The sequence below is a fragment of the Scyliorhinus torazame genome, chromosome 24, assembly GCF_047496885.1.
Source record: "Scyliorhinus torazame isolate Kashiwa2021f chromosome 24, sScyTor2.1, whole genome shotgun sequence".
In the NCBI taxonomy this organism is placed as follows: domain Eukaryota; kingdom Metazoa; phylum Chordata; class Chondrichthyes; order Carcharhiniformes; family Scyliorhinidae; genus Scyliorhinus; species Scyliorhinus torazame.
Window position 1 is genome coordinate 23,700,950 of NC_092730.1, and position 27,613 is coordinate 23,728,562.

Here is a 27,613-nt window from a genome sequence, read left to right on the forward strand (position 1 = left end):
AGGGTAGAGTGGGTTACTGCATGTTTGGATTGTTGGACACAGGGTAGAGTGGGTCACGGCATGTTTGGATTGTTGGACACAGGGTAGAGTGGGTCACTGCATGTTTGGATTGTTGAACACAGGGTAGAGTGGGTCACTGAATGTTTGGATTGTTGGACACAGGGTAGAGTGGGTCACTGCATGTTTGGATTGTTGGACACAGGGTAGAGTGGGTCACTGCATGTTTGGAGTGTTGGACACAGGGTAGAGTGGGTCACTGCATGTTTGGATTGTTGGACACAGGGTAGAGTGGGTCACTGCATGTTTGGATTGTTAGACACAGGGTAGAGTGGGTCACTGCATGTTTGGATTGTTGGACACAGGGTAGAGTGGGTCACTGCATGTTTGGATTGTTGGACACAGGGTAGAGTGGGTCACTGCATGTTTGGATTGTTAGACACAGGGTAGAGTGGGTCACTGCATGTTTGGATTGTTAGACACAGGGGAGAGTGGGTCACTGCATGTTTGGATTGCTGGGCACAGGGTAGAGTGGGTCTCTGCTGTTTGGATTGTTGGACTCAGGGTAGAGTGGGTCACTGCATGTTTGGATTGTTGGACTCAGGGTAGAGTGGGTCTCTGCTGTTTGGATCGTTAGACACAGGGTAGAGTGGGTCACTGCATGTTTGGATTGTTAGACACAGGGTAGAGTGGGTCACTGCATGTTTGGATTGTTGGACACAGGGTAGAGTGGGTCACTGCATGTTTGGATTGTTAGACACAGGGTAGAGTGGGTCACTGCATGTTTGGATTGTTGGACACAGGGTAGAGTGGGTCACTGCATGTTTGGATTGTTAGACACAGGGTAGAGTGGGTCACTGCATGTTTGGATTGCTGGACACAGGGGAGAGTGGGTCACTGCATGTTTGGATTGCTGGGCACAGGGTAGAGTGGGTCTCTGCTGTTTGGATTGTTGGACTCAGGGTAGAGTGGGTCACTGCATGTTTGGATTGTTGGACTCAGGGTAGAGTGGGTCTCTGCTGTTTGGATCGTTAGACACAGGGTAGAGTGGGTCACTGCATGTTTGGATTGTTGGACTCAGGGTAGAGTGGGTCACTGCATGTTTGGATTGTTGGACACAGGGTAGAGTGGGTCACTGCATGTTTGGATTGTTGAACACAGGGTAGAGTGGGTCTCTGCTGTTTGGAGTGTTGGACACAGGGTAGAGTGGGTCTCTGCTGTTTGGATTGTTGGAATCAGGGTAGAGTGGGTCACTGCATGTTTGGATTGTTGAACACAGGGTAGAGTGGGTCACTGCATGTTTGGATTGTTGGACACAGGGTAGAGTGGGTCACTGCATGTTTGGATTGTTGAACACAGGGTAGAGTGGGTCACTGCATGTTTGGATTGTTGGACACAGGGTAGAGTGGGTCACTGCATGTTTGGATTGTTGGACACAGGGTAGAGTGCGTCACTGCATGTTTGGATTGTTGAACACAGGGTAGAGTGGGTCACTGCATGTTTGGATTGTTGGACACAGGGTAGAGTGGGTCACTGCATGTTTGGATTGCTGGGCACAGGGTAGAGTGGGTCACTGCATGTTTGGATTGTTGGACACAGGGTAGAGTGGGTCACTGCATGTTTGGATTGTTGGACACAGGGTAGAGTGGGTCACTGCATGTTTGGATTGTTGGACACAGGGTAAAGTGGGTTACTGCATGTTTGGATTGTTGGACACAGGGTAGAGTGGGTCACGGCATGTTTGGATTGTTGGACACAGGGTAGAGTGGGTCACTGCATGTTTGGATTGTTGAACACAGGGTAGAGTGGGTCACTGAATGTTTGGATTGTTGGACACAGGGTAGAGTGGGTCACTGCATGTTTGGATTGTTGGACACAGGGTAGAGTGGGTCACTGCATGTTTGGAGTGTTGGACACAGGGTAGAGTGGGTCACTGCATGTTTGGATTGTTGGACACAGGGTAGAGTGGGTCACTGCATGTTTGGATTGTTAGACACAGGGTAGAGTGGGTCACTGCATGTTTGGATTGTTGGACACAGGGTAGAGTGGGTCACTGCATGTTTGGATTGTTGGACACAGGGTAGAGTGGGTCACTGCATGTTTGGATTGTTAGACACAGGGTAGAGTGGGTCACTGCATGTTTGGATTGTTAGACACAGGGGAGAGTGGGTCACTGCATGTTTGGATTGCTGGGCACAGGGTAGAGTGGGTCTCTGCTGTTTGGATTGTTGGACTCAGGGTAGAGTGGGTCACTGCATGTTTGGATTGTTGGACTCAGGGTAGAGTGGGTCTCTGCTGTTTGGATCGTTAGACACAGGGTAGAGTGGGTCACTGCATGTTTGGATTGTTAGACACAGGGTAGAGTGGGTCACTGCATGTTTGGATTGTTGGACACAGGGTAGAGTGGGTCACTGCATGTTTGGATTGTTAGACACAGGGTAGAGTGGGTCACTGCATGTTTGGATTGTTGAACACAGGGTAGAGTGGGTCACTGCATGTTTGGATTGTTGGACACAGGGTAGAGTGGGTCACTGCATGTTTGGATTGTTAGACACAGGGTAGAGTGGGTCACTGCATGTTTGGATTGCTGGACACAGGGGAGAGTGGGTCACTGCATGTTTGGATTGCTGGGCACAGGGTAGAGTGGGTCTCTGCTGTTTGGATTGTTGGACTCAGGGTAGAGTGGGTCACTGCATGTTTGGATTGTTGGACTCAGGGTAGAGTGGGTCTCTGCTGTTTGGATCGTTAGACACAGGGTAGAGTGGGTCACTGCATGTTTGGATTGTTGGACTCAGGGTAGAGTGGGTCACTGCATGTTTGGATTGTTGGACACAGGGTAGAGTGGGTCACTGCATGTTTGGATTGTTGAACACAGGGTAGAGTGGGTCTCTGCTGTTTGGAGTGTTGGACACAGGGTAGAGTGGGTCTCTGCTGTTTGGATTGTTGGAATCAGGGTAGAGTGGGTCACTGCATGTTTGGATTGTTGAACACAGGGTAGAGTGGGTCACTGCATGTTTGGATTGTTGGACACAGGGTAGAGTGGGTCACTGCATGTTTGGATTGTTGAACACAGGGTAGAGTGGGTCACTGCATGTTTGGATTGTTGGACACAGGGTAGAGTGGGTCACTGCATGTTTGGATTGTTGGACACAGGGTAGAGTGCGTCACTGCATGTTTGGATTGTTGAACACAGGGTAGAGTGGGTCACTGCATGTTTGGATTGTTGGACACAGGGTAGAGTGGGTCACTGCATGTTTGGATTGCTGGGCACAGGGTAGAGTGGGTCACTGCATGTTTGGATTGTTGGACACAGGGTAGAGTGGGTCACTGCATGTTTGGATTGTTGGACACAGGGTAGAGTGGGTCACTGCATGTTTGGATTGTTGGACACAGGGTAAAGTGGGTCACTGCATGTTTGGAATGTTAGACACAGGGTAGAGTGGGTCACTGCATGTTTGGATTGTTGGACACAGGGTAGAGTGGGTCACTGCATGTTTGGATTGTTGGACACAGGGTAAAGTGGGTCACTGCATGTTTGGAATGTTAGACACAGGGTAGAGTGGGTCACTGCATGTTTGGATTGTTGGGCACAGGGTAGAGTGGGTCACGGCATGTTTGGATTGTTGGACACAGGGGAGAGTGGGTCACTGCATGTTTGGATTGTTGGACACAGGGTAGAGTGGGTCACTGCATGTTTGGATTGTTGAACACAGGGTAGAGTGGGTCTCTGCTGTTTGGAGTGTTGGACACAGGGTAGAGTGGGTCACTGCATGTTTGGATTGTTGGACACAGGGTAGAGTGGGTCACTGCATGTTTGGATTGTTAGACACAGGGTAGAGTGGGTCTCAACTGTTTGGATTGTTGGACACAGGGTAGAGTGGGTCACTGCATGTTTGGATTGTTAGACACAGGGTAGAGTGGGTCACTGCATGTTTGGATTGCTGGGCACAGGGTAGAGTGGGTCACTGCATGTTTGGATTGTTAGACACAGGGTAAAGTGGGTCACTGCATGTTTGGATTGTTAGACACAGGGTAGAGTGCGTCACTGCATGTTTGGATTGTTGGACACAGGGTAGAGTGGGTCACTGCATGTTTGGATTGTTGGACACAGGGTAGAGTGGGTCACTGCATGTTTGGATTGTTGGACACAGGGTAGAGTGGGTCACTGCATGTTTGGAATGTTAGACACAGGGTAGAGTGGGTCACGGCATGCTTGGATTGCTGGGCACAGGGTAGAGTGGGTCACTGCATGTTTGGATTGTTGGACACAGGGTAGAGTGGGTCACTGCATGTTTGGATTGTTGGACACAGGGTAGAGTGGGTCACTGCATGTTTGGAATGTTAGACACAGGGGAGAGTGGGTCACTGCATGTTTGGATTGTTAGACACAGGGTAGAGTGGGTCACTGCATGTTTGGATTGTTAGACACAGGGTAGAGTGGGTCACTGCATGTTTGGATTGTTAGACACAGGGTAGAGTGGGTCACTGCATGTTTGGAATGTTAGTCACAGGGTAGAGTGGGTCACTGCATGTTTGGAATGTTAGTCACAGGGTAGAGTGGGTCACTGCATGTTTGGATTGTTAGACACACGGTAGAGTGGGTCACTGCATGTTTGGAATGTTAGTCACAGGGTAGAGTGGGTCACTGCATGTTTGGAATGTTAGTCACAGGGTAGAGTGGGTCACTGCATGTTTGGAATGTTAGTCACAGGGTAGAGTGGGTCACTGCATGTTTGGATTGTTAGACACAGGGTAGAGTGGGTCACTGCATGTTTGGAATGTTAGTCACAGGGTAGAGTGGGTCACTGCATGTTTGGAATGTTAGACACAGGGTAGAGTGGGTCACTGCATGTTTGGATTGCTGGACACAGGGTAGAGTGGGTCACGGCATGTTTGGAATGTTAGGCACAGGGTAGAGTGGGTCACTGCATGTTTGGATTGTTGGATACAGGGTAGAGTGGGTCACTGCATGTTTGGAATGTTAGGCACAGGGTAGAGTGGGTCACTGCATGTTTGGAGTGTTGGACACAGGGTAGAGTGGGTCACTGCATGTTTGGATTGTTAGACACAGGGTAAAGTGGGTCACTGCATGTTTGGATTGTTGGACACAGGGTAGAGTGGGTCACTGCATGTTTGGATTGTTAGACACAGGGTAGAGTGGGTCACTGCATGTTTGGATTGTTGGATACAGGGTAGAGTGGGTCACTGCATGTTTGGATTGTTGGACACAGGGTAGAGTGGGTCACTGCATGTTTGGAATGTTAGACACAGGGTAGAGTGGGTCACTGCATGTTTGGAATGTTAGGCACAGGGTAGAGTGGGTCACTGCATGTTTGGAGTGTTGGACACAGGGTAGAGTGGGTCACTGCATGTTTGGATTGTTGGACACAGGGTAGAGTGGGTCACTGCATGTTTGGATTGTTGGACACAGGGTAGAGTGGGTCACTGCATGTTTGGATTGTTAGACACAGGGTAGAGTGGGTCACTGCATGTTTGGAATGTTAGACACAGGGTAGAGTGGGTCACTGCATGTTTGGATTGTTGGACACAGGGTACAGTGGGTCACTGCATGTTTGGATTGCTGGACACAGGGTACAGTGGGTCACTGCATGTTTGGATTGTTCGACACAGGGTAGAGTGGGTCACTGCATGTTTGGAATGTTAGACACAGGGTAGAGTGGGTCACTGCATGTTTGGATTGTTGGACACAGGGTAGAGTGGGTCACGGCATGTTTGGATTGTTGGACACAGGGTACAGTGGGTCACTGCATGTTTGGAATGTTAGACACAGGGGAGAGTGGGTCACTGCATGTTTGGAATGTTAGACACAGGGTAGAGTGGGTCACTGCATGTTTGGATTGTTGGACACAGGGTAGAGTGGGTCACTGCATGTTTGGATTGTTGGACACAGGGTACAGTGGGTCACTGCATGTTTGGAATGTTAGACACAGGGTAGAGTGGGTCACTGCATGTTTGGATTGTTGGACACAGGGTAGAGTGGGTCACTGCATGTTTGGATTGTTGGATACAGGGTAGAGTGGGTCACTGCATGTTTGGATTGTTAGACACAGGGTAGAGTGGGTCACTGCATGTTTGGAATGTTAGGCACAGGGTAGAGTGGGTCACGGCATGTTTGGATTGTTGGACACGGTAGAGTGGGTCACTGCATGTTTGGATTGTTGGACACAGGGTAAAGTGGGTCACTGCATGTTTGGAATGTTAGACACAGGGTAGAGTGGGTCACTGAATGTTTGGAATGTTAGACACAGGGTAGAGTGGGTCACTGCATGTTTGGATTGTTGGACACAGGGTAGAGTGGGTCACTGCATGTTTGGATTGTTGGACACAGGGTCGAGTGGGTCACTGCATGTTTGGATTGTTGGACACAGGGTAGAGTGGGTCACTGCATGTTTGGATTGTTGGACACAGGGTACAGTGGGTCACTGCATGTTTGGATTGTTAGACACAGGGTAGAGTGGGTCACTGCATGTTTGGATTGTTGGACACAGGGTGGAGTGGGTCACTGCATGTTTGGATTGTTGGACATAGGGTAGAGTGGGTCACGGCATGTTTGGATTGTTAGACACAGGGTAGAGTGGGTCACTGCATGTTTGGATTGTTGGACACAGGGTAGAGTGGGTCATGGCATGTTTGGATTGTTAGACACAGGGTAGAGTGGGTCACGGCATGTTTGGATTGTTAGACGCAGGGTAGAGTGGGTCACTGCATGTTTGGATTGTTGGACACGGTAGAGTGGGTCACTGCATGTTTGGATTGTTGGACTCAGGGTAGAGTGGGTCACTGCATGTTTGGATTGTTGGACACAGGGTAGAGTGCGTCACTGCATGTTTGGATTGTTAGACACAGGGTAGAGTGGGTCACTGCATGTTTGGATTGTTAGACACAGGGTAGAGTGGGTCACTGCATGTTTGGATTGTTGGACACGGTAGAGTGGGTCACTGCATGTTTGGAATGTTAGACACAGGGGAGAGTGGGTCACTGCATGTTTGGAATGTTAGACAACAGGGGAGAGTGGGTCACTGCATGTTTGGATTGTTGGGCACAGGGTAGAGTGGGTCACTGCATGTTTGGATTGTTAGACACAGGGTAGAGTGGGTCACTGCATGTTTGGAATGTTAGACAACAGGGTAGAGTGGGTCACTGCATGTTTGGATTGTTGGACACAGGGTAGAGTGGGTCACTGCATGTTTGGATTGTTGGACACAGGGTAGAGTGGGTCACTGCATGTTTGGATTGTTGGACACAGGGTAGAGTGGGTCACTGCATGTTTGGATTGTTGGACATAGGGTAGAGTGGGTCACTGCATGTTTGGATTGTTGGACATAGGGTAGAGTGGGTCACTGCATGTTTGGATTGTTAGACACAGGGTAGAGTGGGTCACTGCATGTTTGGATTGTTGGACATAGGGTAGAGTGGGTCACTGCATGTTTGGAATGTTAGACACAGGGTAGAGTGGGTCACTGCATGTTTGGATTGTTGGACAGAGGGTAGAGTGGGTCTCTGCATGTTTGGATTGTTAGACACAGGGTAGAGTGGGTCACTGCATGTTTGGATTGTTAGACACAGGGTAGAGTGGGTCACTGCATGTTTGGATTGTTGGACAGAGGGTAGAGTGGGTCACTGCATGTTTGGATTGTTGGACACAGGGTAGAGTGGGTCACTGCATGTTTGGAATGTTAGACACAGGGTAGAGTGGGTCACTGCATGTTTGGATTGTTGGACAGAGGGTAGAGTGGGTCACTGCATGTTTGGATTGTTAGACACAGGGTAGAGTGGGTCACTGCATGTTTGGATTGTTAGACACAGGGTAGAGTGGGTCACTGCATGTTTGGATTGTTGGACAGAGGGTAGAGTGGGTCACTGCATGTTTGGATTGTTGGACACAGGGTGGAGTGGGTCACGGCATGTTTGGATTGTTAGACACAGGGTACAGTGGGTCACTGCATGTTTGGATTGTTAGACACAGGGTACAGTGGGTCACTGCATGTTTGGAATGTTAGTCACAGGGTAGAGTGGGTCACTGCATGTTTGGAGTGTTGGACACAGGGTAGAGTGGGTCACTGCATGTTTGGATTGTTGGACACAGGGTAGAGTGGGTCACTGCATGTTTGGATTGTTGAACACAGGGTAGAGTGAGTCACGGCATGTTTGGATTGTTAGACACAGGGTAGAGTGGGTCACGGCATGTTTGGATTGTTGGACACAGGGTGGAGTGGGTCACGGCATGTTTGGATTGTTGGACACAGGGTAGAGTGGGTCACTGCATGTTTGGAATGTTAGACACAGGGTAGAGTGGGTCACTGCATGTTTGGATTGTTAGACACAGGGTAGAGTGGGTCACTGCATGTTTGGATTGTTAGACACAGGGTACAGTGGGTCACTGCATGTTTGGATTGTTAGACACAGGGTACAGTGGGTCACTGCATGTTTGGAATGTTAGACACAGGGTAGAGTGGGTCACTGCATGTTTGGATTGTTAGACACAGGGTACAGTGGGTCACTGCATGTTTGGAATGTTAGACACAGGGTACAGTGGGTCACTGCATGTTTGGATTGTTAGACACAGGGTACAGTGGGTCACTGCATGTTTGGATTGCTGGACACAGGGTAGAGTGGGTCACTGCATGTTTGGAATGTTAGACACAGGGTAGTGTGGGTCACGGCATGTTTGGAATGTTAGACACAGGGTAGAGTGGGTCACTGCATGTTTGGATTGTTAGACACAGGGTAGAGTGGGTCACTGCATGTTTGGATTGTTAGACACAGGGTAGAGTGGGTCACTGCATGTTTGGAATGTTAGACACAGGGTAGAGTGGGTCACTGCATGTTTGGAATGTTAGTCACAGGGTAGAGTGGGTCACTGCATGTTTGGATTGTTAGACACAGGGTAGAGTGGGTCACTGCATGTTTGGAATGTTAGTCACAGGGTAGAGTGGGTCACTGCATGTTTGGAATGTTAGTCACAGGGTAGAGTGGGTCACTGCATGTTTGGAATGTTAGTCACAGGGTAGAGTGGGTCACTGCATGTTTGGATTGTTAGACACAGGGTAGAGTGGGTCACTGCATGTTTGGAATGTTAGTCACAGGGTAGAGTGGGTCACTGCATGTTTGGAATGTTAGACACAGGGTAGAGTGGGTCACTGCATGTTTGGAGTGTTGGACACAGGGTAGAGTGGGTCACTGCATGTTTGGATTGTTGGACACAGGGTAGAGTGGGTCACTGCATGTTTGGATTGTTGAACACAGGGTAGAGTGAGTCACGGCATGTTTGGATTGTTAGACACAGGGTAGAGTGGGTCACGGCATGTTTGGATTGTTGGACACAGGGTGGAGTGGGTCACGGCATGTTTGGATTGTTGGACACAGGGTAGAGTGGGTCACTGCATGTTTGGAATGTTAGACACAGGGTAGAGTGGGTCACTGCATGTTTGGATTGTTAGACACAGGGTAGAGTGGGTCACTGCATGTTTGGATTGTTAGACACAGGGTACAGTGGGTCACTGCATGTTTGGATTGTTAGACACAGGGTACAGTGGGTCACTGCATGTTTGGAATGTTAGACACAGGGTAGAGTGGGTCACTGCATGTTTGGATTGTTAGACACAGGGTACAGTGGGTCACTGCATGTTTGGATTGTTCGACACAGGGTAGAGTGGGTCACTGCATGTTTGGAATGTTAGACACAGGGTAGAGTGGGTCACTGCATGTTTGGATTGTTGGACACAGGGTAGAGTGGGTCACGGCATGTTTGGATTGTTGGACACAGGGTACAGTGGGTCACTGCATGTTTGGAATGTTAGACACAGGGGAGAGTGGGTCACTGCATGTTTGGAATGTTAGACACAGGGTAGAGTGGGTCACTGCATGTTTGGATTGTTGGACACAGGGTAGAGTGGGTCACTGCATGTTTGGATTGTTGGACACAGGGTACAGTGGGTCACTGCATGTTTGGAATGTTAGACACAGGGTAGAGTGGGTCACTGCATGTTTGGATTGTTGGACACAGGGTAGAGTGGGTCACTGCATGTTTGGATTGTTGGATACAGGGTAGAGTGGGTCACTGCATGTTTGGATTGTTAGACACAGGGTAGAGTGGGTCACTGCATGTTTGGAATGTTAGGCACAGGGTAGAGTGGGTCACGGCATGTTTGGATTGTTGGACACGGTAGAGTGGGTCACTGCATGTTTGGATTGTTGGACACAGGGTAAAGTGGGTCACTGCATGTTTGGAATGTTAGACACAGGGTAGAGTGGGTCACTGAATGTTTGGAATGTTAGACACAGGGTAGAGTGGGTCACTGCATGTTTGGATTGTTGGACACAGGGTAGAGTGGGTCACTGCATGTTTGGATTGTTGGACACAGGGTCGAGTGGGTCACTGCATGTTTGGATTGTTGGACACAGGGTAGAGTGGGTCACTGCATGTTTGGATTGTTGGACACAGGGTACAGTGGGTCACTGCATGTTTGGATTGCTAGACACAGGGTAGAGTGGGTCACTGCATGTTTGGATTGTTGGACACAGGGTGGAGTGGGTCACTGCATGTTTGGATTGTTGGACATAGGGTAGAGTGGGTCACGGCATGTTTGGATTGTTAGACACAGGGTAGAGTGGGTCACTGCATGTTTGGATTGTTGGACACAGGGTAGAGTGGGTCATGGCATGTTTGGATTGTTAGACACAGGGTAGAGTGGGTCACGGCATGTTTGGATTGTTAGACGCAGGGTAGAGTGGGTCACTGCATGTTTGGATTGTTGGACACGGTAGAGTGGGTCACTGCATGTTTGGATTGTTGGACTCAGGGTAGAGTGGGTCACTGCATGTTTGGATTGTTGGACACAGGGTAGAGTGCGTCACTGCATGTTTGGATTGTTAGACACAGGGTAGAGTGGGTCACTGCATGTTTGGATTGTTAGACACAGGGTAGAGTGGGTCACTGCATGTTTGGATTGTTGGACACGGTAGAGTGGGTCACTGCATGTTTGGAATGTTAGACACAGGGGAGAGTGGGTCACTGCATGTTTGGAATGTTAGACAACAGGGGAGAGTGGGTCACTGCATGTTTGGATTGTTGGGCACAGGGTAGAGTGGGTCACTGCATGTTTGGATTGTTAGACACAGGGTAGAGTGGGTCACTGCATGTTTGGAATGTTAGACAACAGGGTAGAGTGGGTCACTGCATGTTTCGATTGTTGGACACAGGGTAGAGTGGGTCACTGCATGTTTGGATTGTTGGACACAGGGTAGAGTGGGTCACTGCATGTTTGGATTGTTGGACACAGGGTAGAGTGGGTCACTGCATGTTTGGATTGTTGGACATAGGGTAGAGTGGGTCACTGCATGTTTGGATTGTTGGACATAGGGTAGAGTGGGTCACTGCATGTTTGGATTGTTAGACACAGGGTAGAGTGGGTCACTGCATGTTTGGATTGTTGGACATAGGGTAGAGTGGGTCACTGCATGTTTGGAATGTTAGACACAGGGTAGAGTGGGTCACTGCATGTTTGGATTGTTGGACAGAGGGTAGAGTGGGTCTCTGCATGTTTGGATTGTTAGACACAGGGTAGAGTGGGTCACTGCATGTTTGGATTGTTAGACACAGGGTAGAGTGGGTCACTGCATGTTTGGATTGTTGGACAGAGGGTAGAGTGGGTCACTGCATGTTTGGATTGTTGGACACAGGGTAGAGTGGGTCACTGCATGTTTGGAATGTTAGACACAGGGTAGAGTGGGTCACTGCATGTTTGGATTGTTGGACAGAGGGTAGAGTGGGTCACTGCATGTTTGGATTGTTAGACACAGGGTAGAGTGGGTCACTGCATGTTTGGATTGTTAGACACAGGGTAGAGTGGGTCACTGCATGTTTGGATTGTTGGACAGAGGGTAGAGTGGGTCACTGCATGTTTGGATTGTTGGACACAGGGTGGAGTGGGTCACGGCATGTTTGGATTGTTAGACACAGGGTACAGTGGGTCACTGCATGTTTGGATTGTTAGACACAGGGTACAGTGGGTCACTGCATGTTTGGAATGTTAGTCACAGGGTAGAGTGGGTCACTGCATGTTTGGAGTGTTGGACACAGGGTAGAGTGGGTCACTGCATGTTTGGATTGTTGGACACAGGGTAGAGTGGGTCACTGCATGTTTGGATTGTTGAACACAGGGTAGAGTGAGTCACGGCATGTTTGGATTGTTAGACACAGGGTAGAGTGGGTCACGGCATGTTTGGATTGTTGGACACAGGGTGGAGTGGGTCACGGCATGTTTGGATTGTTGGACACAGGGTAGAGTGGGTCACTGCATGTTTGGAATGTTAGACACAGGGTAGAGTGGGTCACTGCATGTTTGGATTGTTAGACACAGGGTAGAGTGGGTCACTGCATGTTTGGATTGTTAGACACAGGGTACAGTGGGTCACTGCATGTTTGGATTGTTAGACACAGGGTACAGTGGGTCACTGCATGTTTGGAATGTTAGACACAGGGTAGAGTGGGTCACTGCATGTTTGGATTGTTAGACACAGGGTACAGTGGGTCACTGCATGTTTGGAATGTTAGACACAGGGTACAGTGGGTCACTGCATGTTTGGATTGTTAGACACAGGGTACAGTGGGTCACTGCATGTTTGGATTGCTGGACACAGGGTAGAGTGGGTCACTGCATGTTTGGAATGTTAGACACAGGGTAGTGTGGGTCACGGCATGTTTGGAATGTTAGACACAGGGGAGAGTGGGTCACTGCATGTTTGGATTGTTAGACACAGGGTAGAGTGGGTCACTGCATGTTTGGATTGTTAGACACAGGGTAGAGTGGGTCACTGCATGTTTGGAATGTTAGACACAGGGTAGAGTGGGTCACTGCATGTTTGGAATGTTAGTCACAGGGTAGAGTGGGTCACTGCATGTTTGGATTGTTAGACACAGGGTAGAGTGGGTCACTGCATGTTTGGAATGTTAGTCACAGGGTAGAGTGGGTCACTGCATGTTTGGAATGTTAGTCACAGGGTAGAGTGGGTCACTGCATGTTTGGAATGTTAGTCACAGGGTAGAGTGGGTCACTGCATGTTTGGATTGTTAGACACAGGGTAGAGTGGGTCACTGCATGTTTGGAATGTTAGTCACAGGGTAGAGTGGGTCACTGCATGTTTGGAATGTTAGACACAGGGTAGAGTGGGTCACTGCATGTTTGGAGTGTTGGACACAGGGTAGAGTGGGTCACTGCATGTTTGGATTGTTGGACACAGGGTAGAGTGGGTCACTGCATGTTTGGATTGTTGAACACAGGGTAGAGTGAGTCACGGCATGTTTGGATTGTTAGACACAGGGTAGAGTGGGTCACGGCATGTTTGGATTGTTGGACACAGGGTGGAGTGGGTCACGGCATGTTTGGATTGTTGGACACAGGGTAGAGTGGGTCACTGCATGTTTGGAATGTTAGACACAGGGTAGAGTGGGTCACTGCATGTTTGGATTGTTAAGACACAGGGTAGAGTGGGTCACTGCATGTTTGGATTGTTAGACACAGGGTACAGTGGGTCACTGCATGTTTGGATTGTTAGACACAGGGTACAGTGGGTCACTGCATGTTTGGAATGTTAGACACAGGGTAGAGTGGGTCACTGCATGTTTGGATTGTTAGACACAGGGTACAGTGGGTCACTGCATGTTTGGAATGTTAGACACAGGGTACAGTGGGTCACTGCATGTTTGGATTGTTAGACACAGGGTACAGTGGGTCACTGCATGTTTGGATTGCTGGACACAGGGTAGAGTGGGTCACTGCATGTTTGGAATGTTAGACACAGGGTAGTGTGGGTCACGGCATGTTTGGAATGTTAGACACAGGGTAGAGTGGGTCACTGCATGTTTGGATTGTTAGACACAGGGTAGAGTGGGTCACTGCATGTTTGGATTGTTAGACACAGGGTAGAGTGGGTCACTGCATGTTTGGAATGTTAGACACAGGGTAGAGTGGGTCACTGCATGTTTGGAATGTTAGACAACAGGGTAGAGTGGGTCACTGCATGTTTGGATTGGTAGACACAGGGTAGAGTGGGTCACTGCATGTTTGGAATGTTAGACAACAGGGTAGAGTGGGTCACGGCATGTTTGGATTGCTGGACACAGGGTAGAGTGGGTCACTGCATGTTTGGAATGTTAGACAACAGGGTAGAGTGGGTCACGGCATGTTTGGATTGTTGGACACAGGGTAGAGTGGGTCACTGCATGTTTGGATTGTTGAACACAGGGTAGAGTGGGTCACTGCATGTTTGGATTGTTAGACACAGGGTAGAGTGGGTCACTGCATGTTTGGATTGTTGAACACAGGGTAGAGTGGGTCACTGCATGTTTGGATTGTTGGACACAGGGTAGAGTGGGTCACTGCATGTTTGGATTGTTAGACACAGGGTAAAGTGGGTCACTGCATGTTTGGATTGTTAGACACAGGGTAGAGTGGGTCACTGCATGTTTGGAATGTTAGACACAGGGTAGAGTGGGTCACTGCATGTTTGGATTGTTGAACACAGGGTAGAGTGCGTCACTGCATGTTTGGATTGTTAGACACAGGGTAGAGTGGGTCACGGCATGTTTGGATTGTTAGACACAGGGTAGAGTGGGTCACTGCATGTTTGGATTGTTGGACACAGGGTAGAGTGGGTCACTGCATGTTTGGATTGTTGGACACAGGGTAGAGTGGGTCACTGCATGGTTGGATTGTTGGACACAGGGTAGAGTGGGTCACTGCATGTTTGGATTGTTAGACACAGGGTAGAGTGGGTCACTGCATGTTTGGATTGTTGGACACAGGGGAGAGTGGGTCACTGCATGTTTGGATTGTTGAACACAGGGTAGAGTGGGTCACTGCATGTTTGGATTGTTGGACACAGGGGAGAGTGGGTCACTGCATGTTTGGATTGTTGAACACAGGGTAGAGTGGATCACTGCATGTTTGGATTGTTAAATACAGGGTAGAGTGGGTCACTGCATGTTTGAAGTGTTGGACACAGGGTAGAGTGGGTCACTGCATGTTTGAAGTGTTGGACACAGGGTAGAGTGGGTCACTGCATGTTTGGATTGTTGAACACAGGGTAGAGTGGGTCACTGCATGTTTGGAATGTTAGACACAGGGTAGAGTGGGTCACTGCATGTTTGAAGTGTTGGACACAGGGTAGAGTGGGTCACTGCATGTTTGGATTGTTGGACACAGGGTAGAGTGGGTCACTGCATGTTTGAAGTGTTGGACACAGGGTAGAGTGGGTCACTGCATGTTTGGATTGTTGGACACAGGGTAGAGTGGGTCACTGCATGTTTGGATTGCTGGGCACAGGGTAGAGTGGGTCACTGCATGTTTGGATTGTTAGACACAGGGTAGAGTGGGTCACTGCATGTTTGGATTGTTGGACACAGGGTAGAGTGGGTCACGGCATGTTTGGATTGTTGGACACAGGGTAGAGTGGGTCACTGCATGTTTGGATTGCTGGGCACAGGGTAGAGTGGGTCACTGCATGTTTGGAATGTTAGACACAGGGTAGAGTGGGTCACTGCATGTTTGGATTGTTGGACACAGGGTAGAGTGGGTCACTGCATGTTTGGATTGCTGGGCACAGGGTAGAGTGGGTCACTGCATGTTTGGAATGTTAGACACAGGGTAGAGTGGGTCACTGCATGTTTGGATTGTTGGACACAGGGTAGAGTGGGTCACTGCATGTTTGGATTGTTAGACACAGGGTAGAGTGGGTCACTGCATGTTTGGATTGTTGAACACAGGGTAGAGTGGGTCACTGCATGTTTGGATTGTTGGACACAGGGTAGAGTGGGTCACTGCATGTTTGGAATGTTAGACACAGGGTAGAGTGGGTCACTGCATGTTTGGATTGTTGGACACAGGGTACAGTGGGTCACTGCATGTTTGGATTGTTGGACACAGGGTAGAGTGGGTCACTGCATGTTTGGATTGTTAGACACAGGGTAGAGTGGGTCACGGCATGTTTGGAATGTTAGACACAGGGTAGAGTGGGTCACTGCATGTTTGGATTGTTAGACACAGGGTAGAGTGGGTCACTGCATGTTTGGAATGTTAGACACAGGGTAGAGTGGGTCACTGCATGTTTGGATTGTTGGACACAGGGTAGAGTGGGTCACTGCATGTTTGGATTGTTAGACACAGGGTAGAGTGGGTCACTGCATGTTTGGATTGCTGGGCACAGGGTAGAGTGGGTCACTGCATGTTTGGATTGCTGGGCACAGGGTAGAGTGGGTCACTGCATGTTTGGATTGTTAGACACAGGGTAGAGTGGGTCACTGCATGTTTGGAATGTTAGACACAGGGTAGAGTGGGTCACGGCATGTTTGGAATGTTAGACACAGGGTAAAGTGGGTCACTGCATGTTTGGAGTGTTGGACACAGGGTAGAGTGGGTCACTGCATGTTTGGAATGTTAGACACAGGGTAGAGTGGGTCACTGCATGTTTGGAATGTTAGACACAGGGTAAAGTGGGTCACTGCATGTTTGGAGTGTTGGACACAGGGTAGAGTGGGTCACTGCATGTTTGGATTGTTAGACACAGGGTAGAGTGGGTCACTGCATGTTTGGAATGTTAGACACAGGGTAAAGTGGGTCACTGCATGTTTGGATTGTTAGACACAGGGTAGAGTGGGTCACTGCATGTTTGGATTGTTGGACACAGGGTAGAGTGGGTCACTGCATGTTTGGATTGTTGAACACAGGGTAGAGTGGGTCACTGCATGTTTGGATTGTTGAACACAGGGTAGAGTGGGTCACTGCATGTTTGGATTGCTGGGCACAGGGTAGAGTGGGTCACTGCATGTTTGGATTGCTGGGCACAGGGTAGAGTGGGTCACTGCATGTTTGGATTGCTGGGCACAGGGTAGAGTGGGTCACTGCATGTTTGGAATGTTAGACACAGGGTAGAGTGGGTCACTGCATGTTTGGATTGTTGAACACAGGGTAGAGTGGGTCACTGCATGTTTGGATTGTTAGACACAGGGTAGAGTGGGTCACTGCATGTTTGGATTGTTAGACACAGGGTAGAGTGGGTCACTGCATGTTTGGATTGCTGGGCACAGGGTAGAGTGGGTCACTGCATGTTTGGATTGCTGGGCACAGGGTAGAGTGGGTCACTGCATGTTTGGATTGTTAGACACAGGGTAGAGTGGGTCACTGCATGTTTGGATTGCTGGGCACAGGGTAGAGTGGGTCACTGCATGTTTGGATTGTTGGACACAGGGTAGAGTGGGTCACTGCATGTTTGGAATGTTAGACACAGGGTAAAGTGGGTCACTGCATGTTTGGATTGTTAGACACAGGGTAGAGTGGGTCACTGCATGTTTGGATTGTTAGACACAGGGTAGAGTGGGTCACTGCATGTTTGGATTGTTAGACACAGGGTAGAGTGGGTCACTGCATGTTTGGATTGTTGGACACAGGGTAGAGTGGGTCACTGCATGTTTGGATTGTTAGACACAGGGTACAGTGGGTCACGGCATGTTTGGATTGTTGGACACAGGGTAGAGTGGGTCACTGCATGTTTGGATTGCTGGGCACAGGGTAGAGTGGGTCACTGCATGTTTGGATTGTTGGACACAGGGTAGAGTGGGTCACTGCATGTTTGGATTGTTGAACACAGGGTAGAGTGGGTCACTGCATGTTTGGATTGTTAGACACAGGGTAGAGTGGGTCACTGCATGTTTGGATTGTTGAACACAGGGTAGAGTGGGTCACTGCATGTTTGGATTGTTGGACACAGGGTAGAGTGGGTCACTGCATGTTTGGATTGTTAGACACAGGGTAAAGTGGGTCACTGCATGTTTGGATTGTTAGACACAGGGTAGAGTGGGTCACTGCATGTTTGGAATGTTAGACACAGGGTAGAGTGGGTCACTGCATGTTTGGATTGTTGAACACAGGGTAGAGTGCGTCACTGCATGTTTGGATTGTTAGACACAGGGTAGAGTGGGTCACGGCATGTTTGGATTGTTAGACACAGGGTAGAGTGGGTCACTGCATGTTTGGATTGTTGGACACAGGGTAGAGTGGGTCACTGCATGTTTGGATTGTTGGACACAGGGTAGAGTGGGTCACTGCATGGTTGGATTGTTGGACACAGGGTAGAGTGGGTCACTGCATGTTTGGATTGTTAGACACAGGGTAGAGTGGGTCACTGCATGTTTGGATTGTTGGACACAGGGGAGAGTGGGTCACTGCATGTTTGGATTGTTGAACACAGGGTAGAGTGGGTCACTGCATGTTTGGATTGTTGGACACAGGGGAGAGTGGGTCACTGCATGTTTGGATTGTTGAACACAGGGTAGAGTGGATCACTGCATGTTTGGATTGTTAAATACAGGGTAGAGTGGGTCACTGCATGTTTGAAGTGTTGGACACAGGGTAGAGTGGGTCACTGCATGTTTGAAGTGTTGGACACAGGGTAGAGTGGGTCACTGCATGTTTGGATTGTTGAACACAGGGTAGAGTGGGTCACTGCATGTTTGGAATGTTAGACACAGGGTAGAGTGGGTCACTGCATGTTTGAAGTGTTGGACACAGGGTAGAGTGGGTCACTGCATGTTTGGATTGTTGGACACAGGGTAGAGTGGGTCACTGCATGTTTGAAGTGTTGGACACAGGGTAGAGTGGGTCACTGCATGTTTGGATTGTTGGACACAGGGTAGAGTGGGTCACTGCATGTTTGGATTGCTGGGCACAGGGTAGAGTGGGTCACTGCATGTTTGGATTGTTAGACACAGGGTAGAGTGGGTCACTGCATGTTTGGATTGTTGGACACAGGGTAGAGTGGGTCACGGCATGTTTGGATTGTTGGACACAGGGTAGAGTGGGTCACTGCATGTTTGGATTGCTGGGCACAGGGTAGAGTGGGTCACTGCATGTTTGGAATGTTAGACACAGGGTAGAGTGGGTCACTGCATGTTTGGATTGTTGGACACAGGGTAGAGTGGGTCACTGCATGTTTGGATTGCTGGGCACAGGGTAGAGTGGGTCACTGCATGTTTGGAATGTTAGACACAGGGTAGAGTGGGTCACTGCATGTTTGGATTGTTGGACACAGGGTAGAGTGGGTCACTGCATGTTTGGATTGTTAGACACAGGGTAGAGTGGGTCACTGCATGTTTGGATTGTTGAACACAGGGTAGAGTGGGTCACTGCATGTTTGGATTGTTGGACACAGGGTAGAGTGGGTCACTGCATGTTTGGAATGTTAGACACAGGGTAGAGTGGGTCACTGCATGTTTGGATTGTTGGACACAGGGTACAGTGGGTCACTGCATGTTTGGATTGTTGGACACAGGGTAGAGTGGGTCACTGCATGTTTGGATTGTTAGACACAGGGTAGAGTGGGTCACGGCATGTTTGGAATGTTAGACACAGGGTAGAGTGGGTCACTGCATGTTTGGATTGTTAGACACAGGGTAGAGTGGGTCACTGCATGTTTGGAATGTTAGACACAGGGTAGAGTGGGTCACTGCATGTTTGGATTGTTGGACACAGGGTAGAGTGGGTCACTGCATGTTTGGATTGTTAGACACAGGGTAGAGTGGGTCACTGCATGTTTGGATTGCTGGGCACAGGGTAGAGTGGGTCACTGCATGTTTGGATTGCTGGGCACAGGGTAGAGTGGGTCACTGCATGTTTGGATTGTTAGACACAGGGTAGAGTGGGTCACTGCATGTTTGGAATGTTAGACACAGGGTAGAGTGGGTCACGGCATGTTTGGAATGTTAGACACAGGGTAAAGTGGGTCACTGCATGTTTGGAGTGTTGGACACAGGGTAGAGTGGGTCACTGCATGTTTGGAATGTTAGACACAGGGTAGAGTGGGTCACTGCATGTTTGGAATGTTAGACACAGGGTAAAGTGGGTCACTGCATGTTTGGAGTGTTGGACACAGGGTAGAGTGGGTCACTGCATGTTTGGATTGTTAGACACAGGGTAGAGTGGGTCACTGCATGTTTGGAATGTTAGACACAGGGTAAAGTGGGTCACTGCATGTTTGGATTGTTAGACACAGGGTAGAGTGGGTCACTGCATGTTTGGATTGTTGGACACAGGGTAGAGTGGGTCACTGCATGTTTGGATTGTTGAACACAGGGTAGAGTGGGTCACTGCATGTTTGGATTGTTGAACACAGGGTAGAGTGGGTCACTGCATGTTTGGATTGCTGGGCACAGGGTAGAGTGGGTCACTGCATGTTTGGATTGCTGGGCACAGGGTAGAGTGGGTCACTGCATGTTTGGATTGCTGGGCACAGGGTAGAGTGGGTCACTGCATGTTTGGAATGTTAGACACAGGGTAGAGTGGGTCACTGCATGTTTGGATTGTTGAACACAGGGTAGAGTGGGTCACTGCATGTTTGGATTGTTAGACACAGGGTAGAGTGGGTCACTGCATGTTTGGATTGTTAGACACAGGGTAGAGTGGGTCACTGCATGTTTGGATTGCTGGGCACAGGGTAGAGTGGGTCACTGCATGTTTGGATTGCTGGGCACAGGGTAGAGTGGGTCACTGCATGTTTGGATTGTTAGACACAGGGTAGAGTGGGTCACTGCATGTTTGGATTGCTGGGCACAGGGTAGAGTGGGTCACTGCATGTTTGGATTGTTGGACACAGGGTAGAGTGGGTCACTGCATGTTTGGAATGTTAGACACAGGGTAAAGTGGGTCACTGCATGTTTGGATTGTTAGACACAGGGTAGAGTGGGTCACTGCATGTTTGGATTGTTAGACACAGGGTAGAGTGGGTCACTGCATGTTTGGATTGTTAGACACAGGGTAGAGTGGGTCACTGCATGTTTGGATTGTTGGACACAGGGTAGAGTGGGTCACTGCATGTTTGGATTGTTAGACACAGGGTACAGTGGGTCACGGCATGTTTGGATTGTTGGACACAGGGTAGAGTGGGTCACTGCATGTTTGGATTGCTGGGCACAGGGTAGAGTGGGTCACTGCATGTTTGGATTGTTGGACACAGGGTAGAGTGGGTCACTGCATGTTTGGAATGTTAGACACAGGGTAAAGTGGGTCACTGCATGTTTGGATTGTTAGACACAGGGTAGAGTGGGTCACTGCATGTTTGGATTGTTAGACACAGGGTAGAGTGGGTCACTGCATGTTTGGATTGTTAGACACAGGGTAGAGTGGGTCACTGCATGTTTGGATTGTTGGACACAGGGTAGAGTGGGTCACTGCATGTTTGGATTGTGAGACACAGGGTACAGTGGGTCACGGCATGTTTGGATTGTTGGACACAGGGTAGAGTGGGTCACTGCATGTTTGGATTGTTGAACACAGGGTAGAGTGGGTCACTGCATGTTTGGAGTGTTGGACACAGGGTAGAGTGGGTCACTGCATGTTTGGATTGTTGAACACAGGGTAGAGTGGGTCACTGCATGTTTGGATTGCTGGGCACAGGGTAGAGTGGGTCACTGCATGTTTGGATTGTTAGACACAGGGTAGAGTGGGTCACTGCATGTTTGGATTGTTAGACACAGGGTAGAGTGGGTCACTGCATGTTTGGATTGTTAGTCACAGGGTAAAGTGGGTCACTGCATGTTTGGATTGTTAGACACAGGGTAAAGTGGGTCACTGCATGTTTGGATTGTTAGACACAGGGTAGAGTGGGTCACTGCATGTTTGGATTGTTAGACACAGGGTAAAGTGGGTCACTGCATGTTTGGATTGTTAGTCACAGGGTAGAGTGGGTCACTGCATGTTTGGATTGTTAGACACAGGGTAGAGTGGGTCACTGCATGTTTGGATTGTTAGTCACAGGGTAAAGTGGGTCACTGCATGTTTGGATTGTTAGTCACAGGGTAGAGTGGGTCACTGCATGTTTAGATTGTTAGACACAGGGTAGAGTGGGTCACTGCATGTTTGGATTGTTGGACACAGGGTAGAGTGGGTCACTGCATGTTTGGATTGTTAGACACAGGGTAGAGTGGGTCACTGCATGTTTGGATTGTTGGACACAGGGTAGAGTGGGTCACTGCATGTTTGGATTGTTGGACACAGGGTAGAGTGGGTCACTGCATGTTTGGATTGTTGGACACAGGGTAGAGTGGGTCACTGCATGTTTGGATTGTTGGACACAGGGTAGAGTGGGTCACTGCATGTTTGGATTGTTAGACACAGGGTAGAGTGGGTCACTGCATGTTTGGATTGTTGGACACAGGGTAGAGTGGGTCACTGCATGTTTGGATTGTTAGACACAGGGGAGAGTGGGTCACTGCATGTTTGGATTGTTAGACACAGGGTAGAGTGGGTCACTGCATGTTTGGATTGTTAGACACAGGGTAGAGTGGGTCACTGCATGTTTGGATTGTTAGACACAGGGTAGAGTGGGTCACTGCATGTTTGGATTGTTGGACACAGGGTAGAGTGGGTCACTGCATGTTTGGAATGTTAGACACAGGGTAGAGTGGGTCACTGCATGTTTGGAATGTTGGACACAGGGTAGAGTGGGTCACTGCATGTTTGGATTGTTGGACACAGGGTAGAGTGGGTCACTGCATGTTTGGAATGTTAGACACAGGGGAGAGTGGGTCACTGCATGTTTGGATTGTTAGACACAGGGTAGAGTGGGTCACTGCATGTTTGGATTGTTGGACACAGGGTAGAGTGGGTCACTGCATGTTTGGATTGTTAGACACAGGGAAAGTGGGTCACTGCATGTTTGGATTGTTAGACACAGGGTAGAGTGGGCCACTGCATGTTTGGATTGTTAGACACAGGGTAGAGTGGGTCACTGCATGTTTGGATTGTTGGACACAGGGTAGAGTGGGTCACTGCATGTTTGGAATGTTAGACACAGGGTAGAGTGGGTCACTGCATGTTTGGAATGTTGGACACAGGGTAGAGTGGGTCACTGCATGTTTGGATTGTTGGACACAGGGTAGAGTGGGTCACTGCATGTTTGGATTGTTAGACACAGGGTAGAGTGGGTCACTGCATGTTTGGATTGTTGGACACAGGGTAGTGTGGGTCACTGCATGTTTGGATTGTTAGACACAGGGTAGAGTGGGTCACTGCATGTTTGGATTGTTGGACACAGGGTACAGTGGGTCACTGCATGTTTGGATTGTTGGACACAGGGTAGAGTGGGTCACTGCATGTTTGGATTGTTAGACACAGGGTACAGTGGGTCACTGCATGTTTGGATTGTTAGACACAGGGTAGAGTGGGTCACTGCATGTTTGGATTGTTGGACACAGGGTAGAGTGGGTCACTGCATGTTTGGAATGTTAGACACAGGGTACAGTGGGTCACTGCATGTTTGGATTGTTAGACACAGGGTAGAGTGGGTCACTGCATGTTTGGATTGTTGGACACAGGGTAAAGTGGGTCACTGCATGTTTGGATTGTTAGACACAGGGTAGAGTGGGTCACTGCATGTTTGGATTGTTGGACACAGGGTACAGTGGGTCACTGCATGTTTGGATTGTTAGTCACAGGGTAGAGTGGGTCACTGCATGTTTGGATTGTTAGACACAGGGTAGAGTGGGTCACTGCATGTTTGGATTGTTGGACACAGGGTAGAGTGGGTCACTGCATGTTTGGATTGTTAGACACAGGGTAAAGTGGGTCACTGCATGTTTGGATTGTTGGACACAGGGTAGAGTGGGTCACTGCATGTTTGGAATGTTAGACACAGGGTAGAGTGGGTCACGGCATGTTTGGATTGTTGAACACAGGGTAGAGTGGGTCACTGCATGTTTGGATTGTTGGACACAGGGTAGAGTGGGTCACTGCATGTTTGGATTGTTAGACACAGGGTAGAGTGGGTCACTGCATGTTTGGAATGTTAGACACAGGGTAGAGTGGGTCACTGCATGTTTGGATTGTTAGACACAGGGTAGAGTGGGTCACTGCATGTTTGGATTGTTAGACACAGGGTAGAGTGGGTCACTGCATGTTTGGATTGTTAGACACAGGGTAGAGTGGGTCACTGCATGTTTGGATTGTTAGACACAGGGTAGAGTGGGTCACTGCATGTTTGGAATGTTAGACACAGGGTAGAGTGGGTCACTGCATGTTTGGATTGTTGGACACAGGGTAGAGTGGGTCACTGCATGTTTGGATTGTTAGACACAGGGTAGAGTGGGTCACTGCATGTTTGGAATGTTAGACACAGGGTAGAGTGGGTCACTGCATGTTTGGATTGCTGGTCACAGGGTAGAGTGGGTCACTGCTTGCTTTCAGTATGATCATGGGCAGAGACGGAGTTCGAATTGTTCCATTTTTTGGTTGCAAATTCAGTGGTCAAGGATTTTTTGTTTATTGTCACGTGTACCGAGCTACAGTGAAAAGTGTTCTTCTGCAAGCAGCTCCACAGATCATTCCGTGCACGAAAATAAAGTACATAAATTAGGAATATGCAAAATTGGAACTCACATCTTCATAGTTCTTGGCTTCGACTCCATGTTTCGTGTTGAGGACAATCAGCTGATCGGGAACTCTGAAATGGCCTGAGAGCAAATAACGACATGGTGTTGAGAGCTCCCTCCCCGATTCAGAGCTGGAATCACCACCCCAAGCTCACAATCTACCCCATCTGTGACACTCAATCCACAATATCCCAACGTCCCCGAGCCCAGAATATCCCCCAAACGTCCCCGAGCCCAGAATATCCCCCAAAACACCCCCAAGCCCACATTATCCCCCCCCCCAACGTCCTCGAGCCCGCAATACCCCCCCCAACATCCCCAAGCCCACAATATCCCACACCTCCCCCCAGCCCACAATATCCCACACCGTCCTCGAGCCCACAATATCCCACACCGTCCTCGAGCCCACAATATCCCACACCTCCCCCCAGCCCACAATATCCCACACCGTCCTCGAGCCCACAATATCCACACCTCCCCCAGCCCACAATATCCCACAGCATCCCCGAGGCCACAATATCCCACGCCGTCCCCGAGCGCACAATATCCCACACCGTCCTCGAGCCCACAATATCCACACCTCCCCCAGCCCACAATATCCCACACCGTCCCCGAGCGCACAATATCCCACACCGTCCCCGAGCCCACAATATCCACACCTCCCCCAGCCCACAATATCCCACACCGTCCTCGAGCCCACAATATCCCACACCGTCCCCGAGCGCACAATATCCCACACCGTCCTCGAGCCCACAATATCCACACCTCCCCCAGCCCACAATATCCCACACCGTCCCCGAGCGCACAATATCCCACACCGTCCTCGAGCCCACAATATCCACACCTCCCCCAGCCCACAATATCCCACACCGTCCTCGAGCCCACAATATCCCACACCGTCCTCGAGCCCACAATATCCACACCTCCCCCAGCCCACAATATCCCACACCGTCCCCGAGCGCACAATATCCCACACCGTCCTCGAGCCCACAATATCCCACACCTCCCCCCCAGCCCACAATATCCACACCTCCCCCAGCCCACAATATCCCACACCGTCCTCGAGCCCACAATATCCCACACCGTCCCCGAGCCCACAATATCCCACACCGTCCTCGAGCCCACAATATCCACACCTCCCCCAGCCCACAATATCCCACAGCATCCCCGAGGCCACAATATCCCACACCGTCCCCGAGCGCACAATATCCCACACCATCCCCGAGGCCACAATATGCCACACCGTCCCCCCAGCCCACAATATCCACACCGTCCCCGAGCGCACAATATCCCACACCGTCCCCGAGCGCACAATATTCCACACCATCCCCGAGGCCACAATATGCCACACCGTCCCCCCAGCCCACAATATCCACACCTCCCCCAGCCCACAATATCCCACACCGTCCCCGAGCGCACAATATCCCACACCGTCCTCGAGCCCACAATATCCACACCTCCCCCCAGCCCACAATATCCCACACCGTCCTCGAGCCCACAATATCCCACACCGTCCCCGAGCCCACAATATCCCACACCGTCCTCGAGCCCACAATATCCACACCTCCCCCAGCCCACAATATCCCACAGCATCCCCGAGGCCACAATATCCCACACCGTCCCCGAGCGCACAATATCCCACACCATCCCCGAGGCCACAATATGCCACACCGTCCCCCCAGCCCACAATATCCACACCGTCCCCCCCAGCCCACAATATCCACACCGTCCCCCCCAGCCCACAATATCCACACCGTCCCCCCAGCCCACAATATCCACACCGTCCCCCCAGCCCACAATATCCACACCGTCCCCCCGAGCCCACAATATCCACACCGTCCCCCCGAGCCCACAATATCCACACCGTCCTCGAGCCCACAATATTCCCCACCGTCCCCCCAGCCCACAATATCCACACCTCCCCCAGCCCACAATATCCCCCAAATGCCCCCGAGCCCAGAATATCCCACACCTTGTCCAAGCCCACAATATCCCACACCCAGCAATGGGCAGTAGAGCGGAGCTGCTGATTGGCTGTTGCGGGGGAAATTTGCATACGTCCGTGTGCTGACCCTAACTTGAAGGAGTACCTGAGCAAGAGTCCCTAGCTGTTCAAGTGAAGACAAGCACCCAGCAGAGCGGAGCTGCTGATTGACTGTTGTGGGGGATATTTGCATATGTCCGTGTGTTCACCCAAACTTGAAGGTGATTTGTGAAGGAGCTGTTGTCAAGTGACACTTAAACCCGAAACACTTCTTCAGTGTTTCCCTCCCTACCTCCTCCTCTAACCAAAAAAAAACCAACCGCTGTAAAGATCAAGAGGAAGGCTCAAGGGCAGGTAGAAGTAGAAAGAAGTTGAACCGTGACATCACAGCCTGCAGGTAAGGGATCGGCTGGTGACTGGTAAGTAGTTTTTCTTTTGCATTCCCTCAGGTGATATCGTGCGGGGCGCAGAGGTTGCTGAGTGAGTGTTTGCTGAGAAGAGGAGTGAATAACAGGTAAGCTCTTTCTTTCTTTTTCTATCTAGAGGGGATGGCAGGGAAGGCAATGCAATGTTCCTCCTGCAGAATGTTTGAGGTGAGGGAGCAGGTCAGTGTCCCTGCTGATTTCATCTGTGGGAAGTGCACCCATCTCCAGCTCCTCAGAAACCACGTTAGGGAGCTGGAGCAACTTTGGATCATTCGGGAGGCAGAGGTGGTCATAGATAGAAGCATCAGGGATGTAGTTACTCCGAAGAATAAAGATAGATGGGTGACTGTGAGAGGGGCTGGGAGGAAGCAGTCAGTACAGGGATCCCCTGTGGTCGTTCCCCTTAGTAGCAAGTAGACCGCTATGGATACTGTTGGGGGGGGGGGGGGACGACTTACCAGGGGTAAGCCATGGGGTACAGGTCTCTGGCACAGAGTCTGTCCCTGTTGCTCAGAAGGGAAGGGGGGAGAGAGAGGAGTAGAGCATTAGTCATTGGAGACTCCATAGTTAGGGGGATAGATAGCAGATTCTGTGGGAACGAGGGAGACTCGCGGTTGGTGTGTTGCCTCCCAGGTGACAGGGTGCGTGATGTCTCGGATCGTGTTTTCGGGATCCTTAAGGATCCCAAGCTGTGGTCCACATAGGTACCAACAACATAGGTAGGAGAAGGGATAGGAATGTAAGGCAGGAATTTTGATCTAGGACAGA

General features: G+C 50.0%; 1 protein-coding gene across 1 annotated transcript in view; it reads right to left on the reverse strand.

The window, feature by feature from the left end:
• The window catches only part of tmed10 (transmembrane p24 trafficking protein 10), a 52,418-nt gene that overhangs the window by 14,002 nt on the left and 10,803 nt on the right, over nucleotides 1-27,613 (reverse strand). The window contains exon 3 of the mRNA XM_072489465.1: nucleotides 24,444-24,517. Coding sequence (XP_072345566.1) covers nucleotides 24,444-24,517 — 74 coding nt within the window. The remainder of the gene's footprint in view (nucleotides 1-24,443; nucleotides 24,518-27,613) is intronic.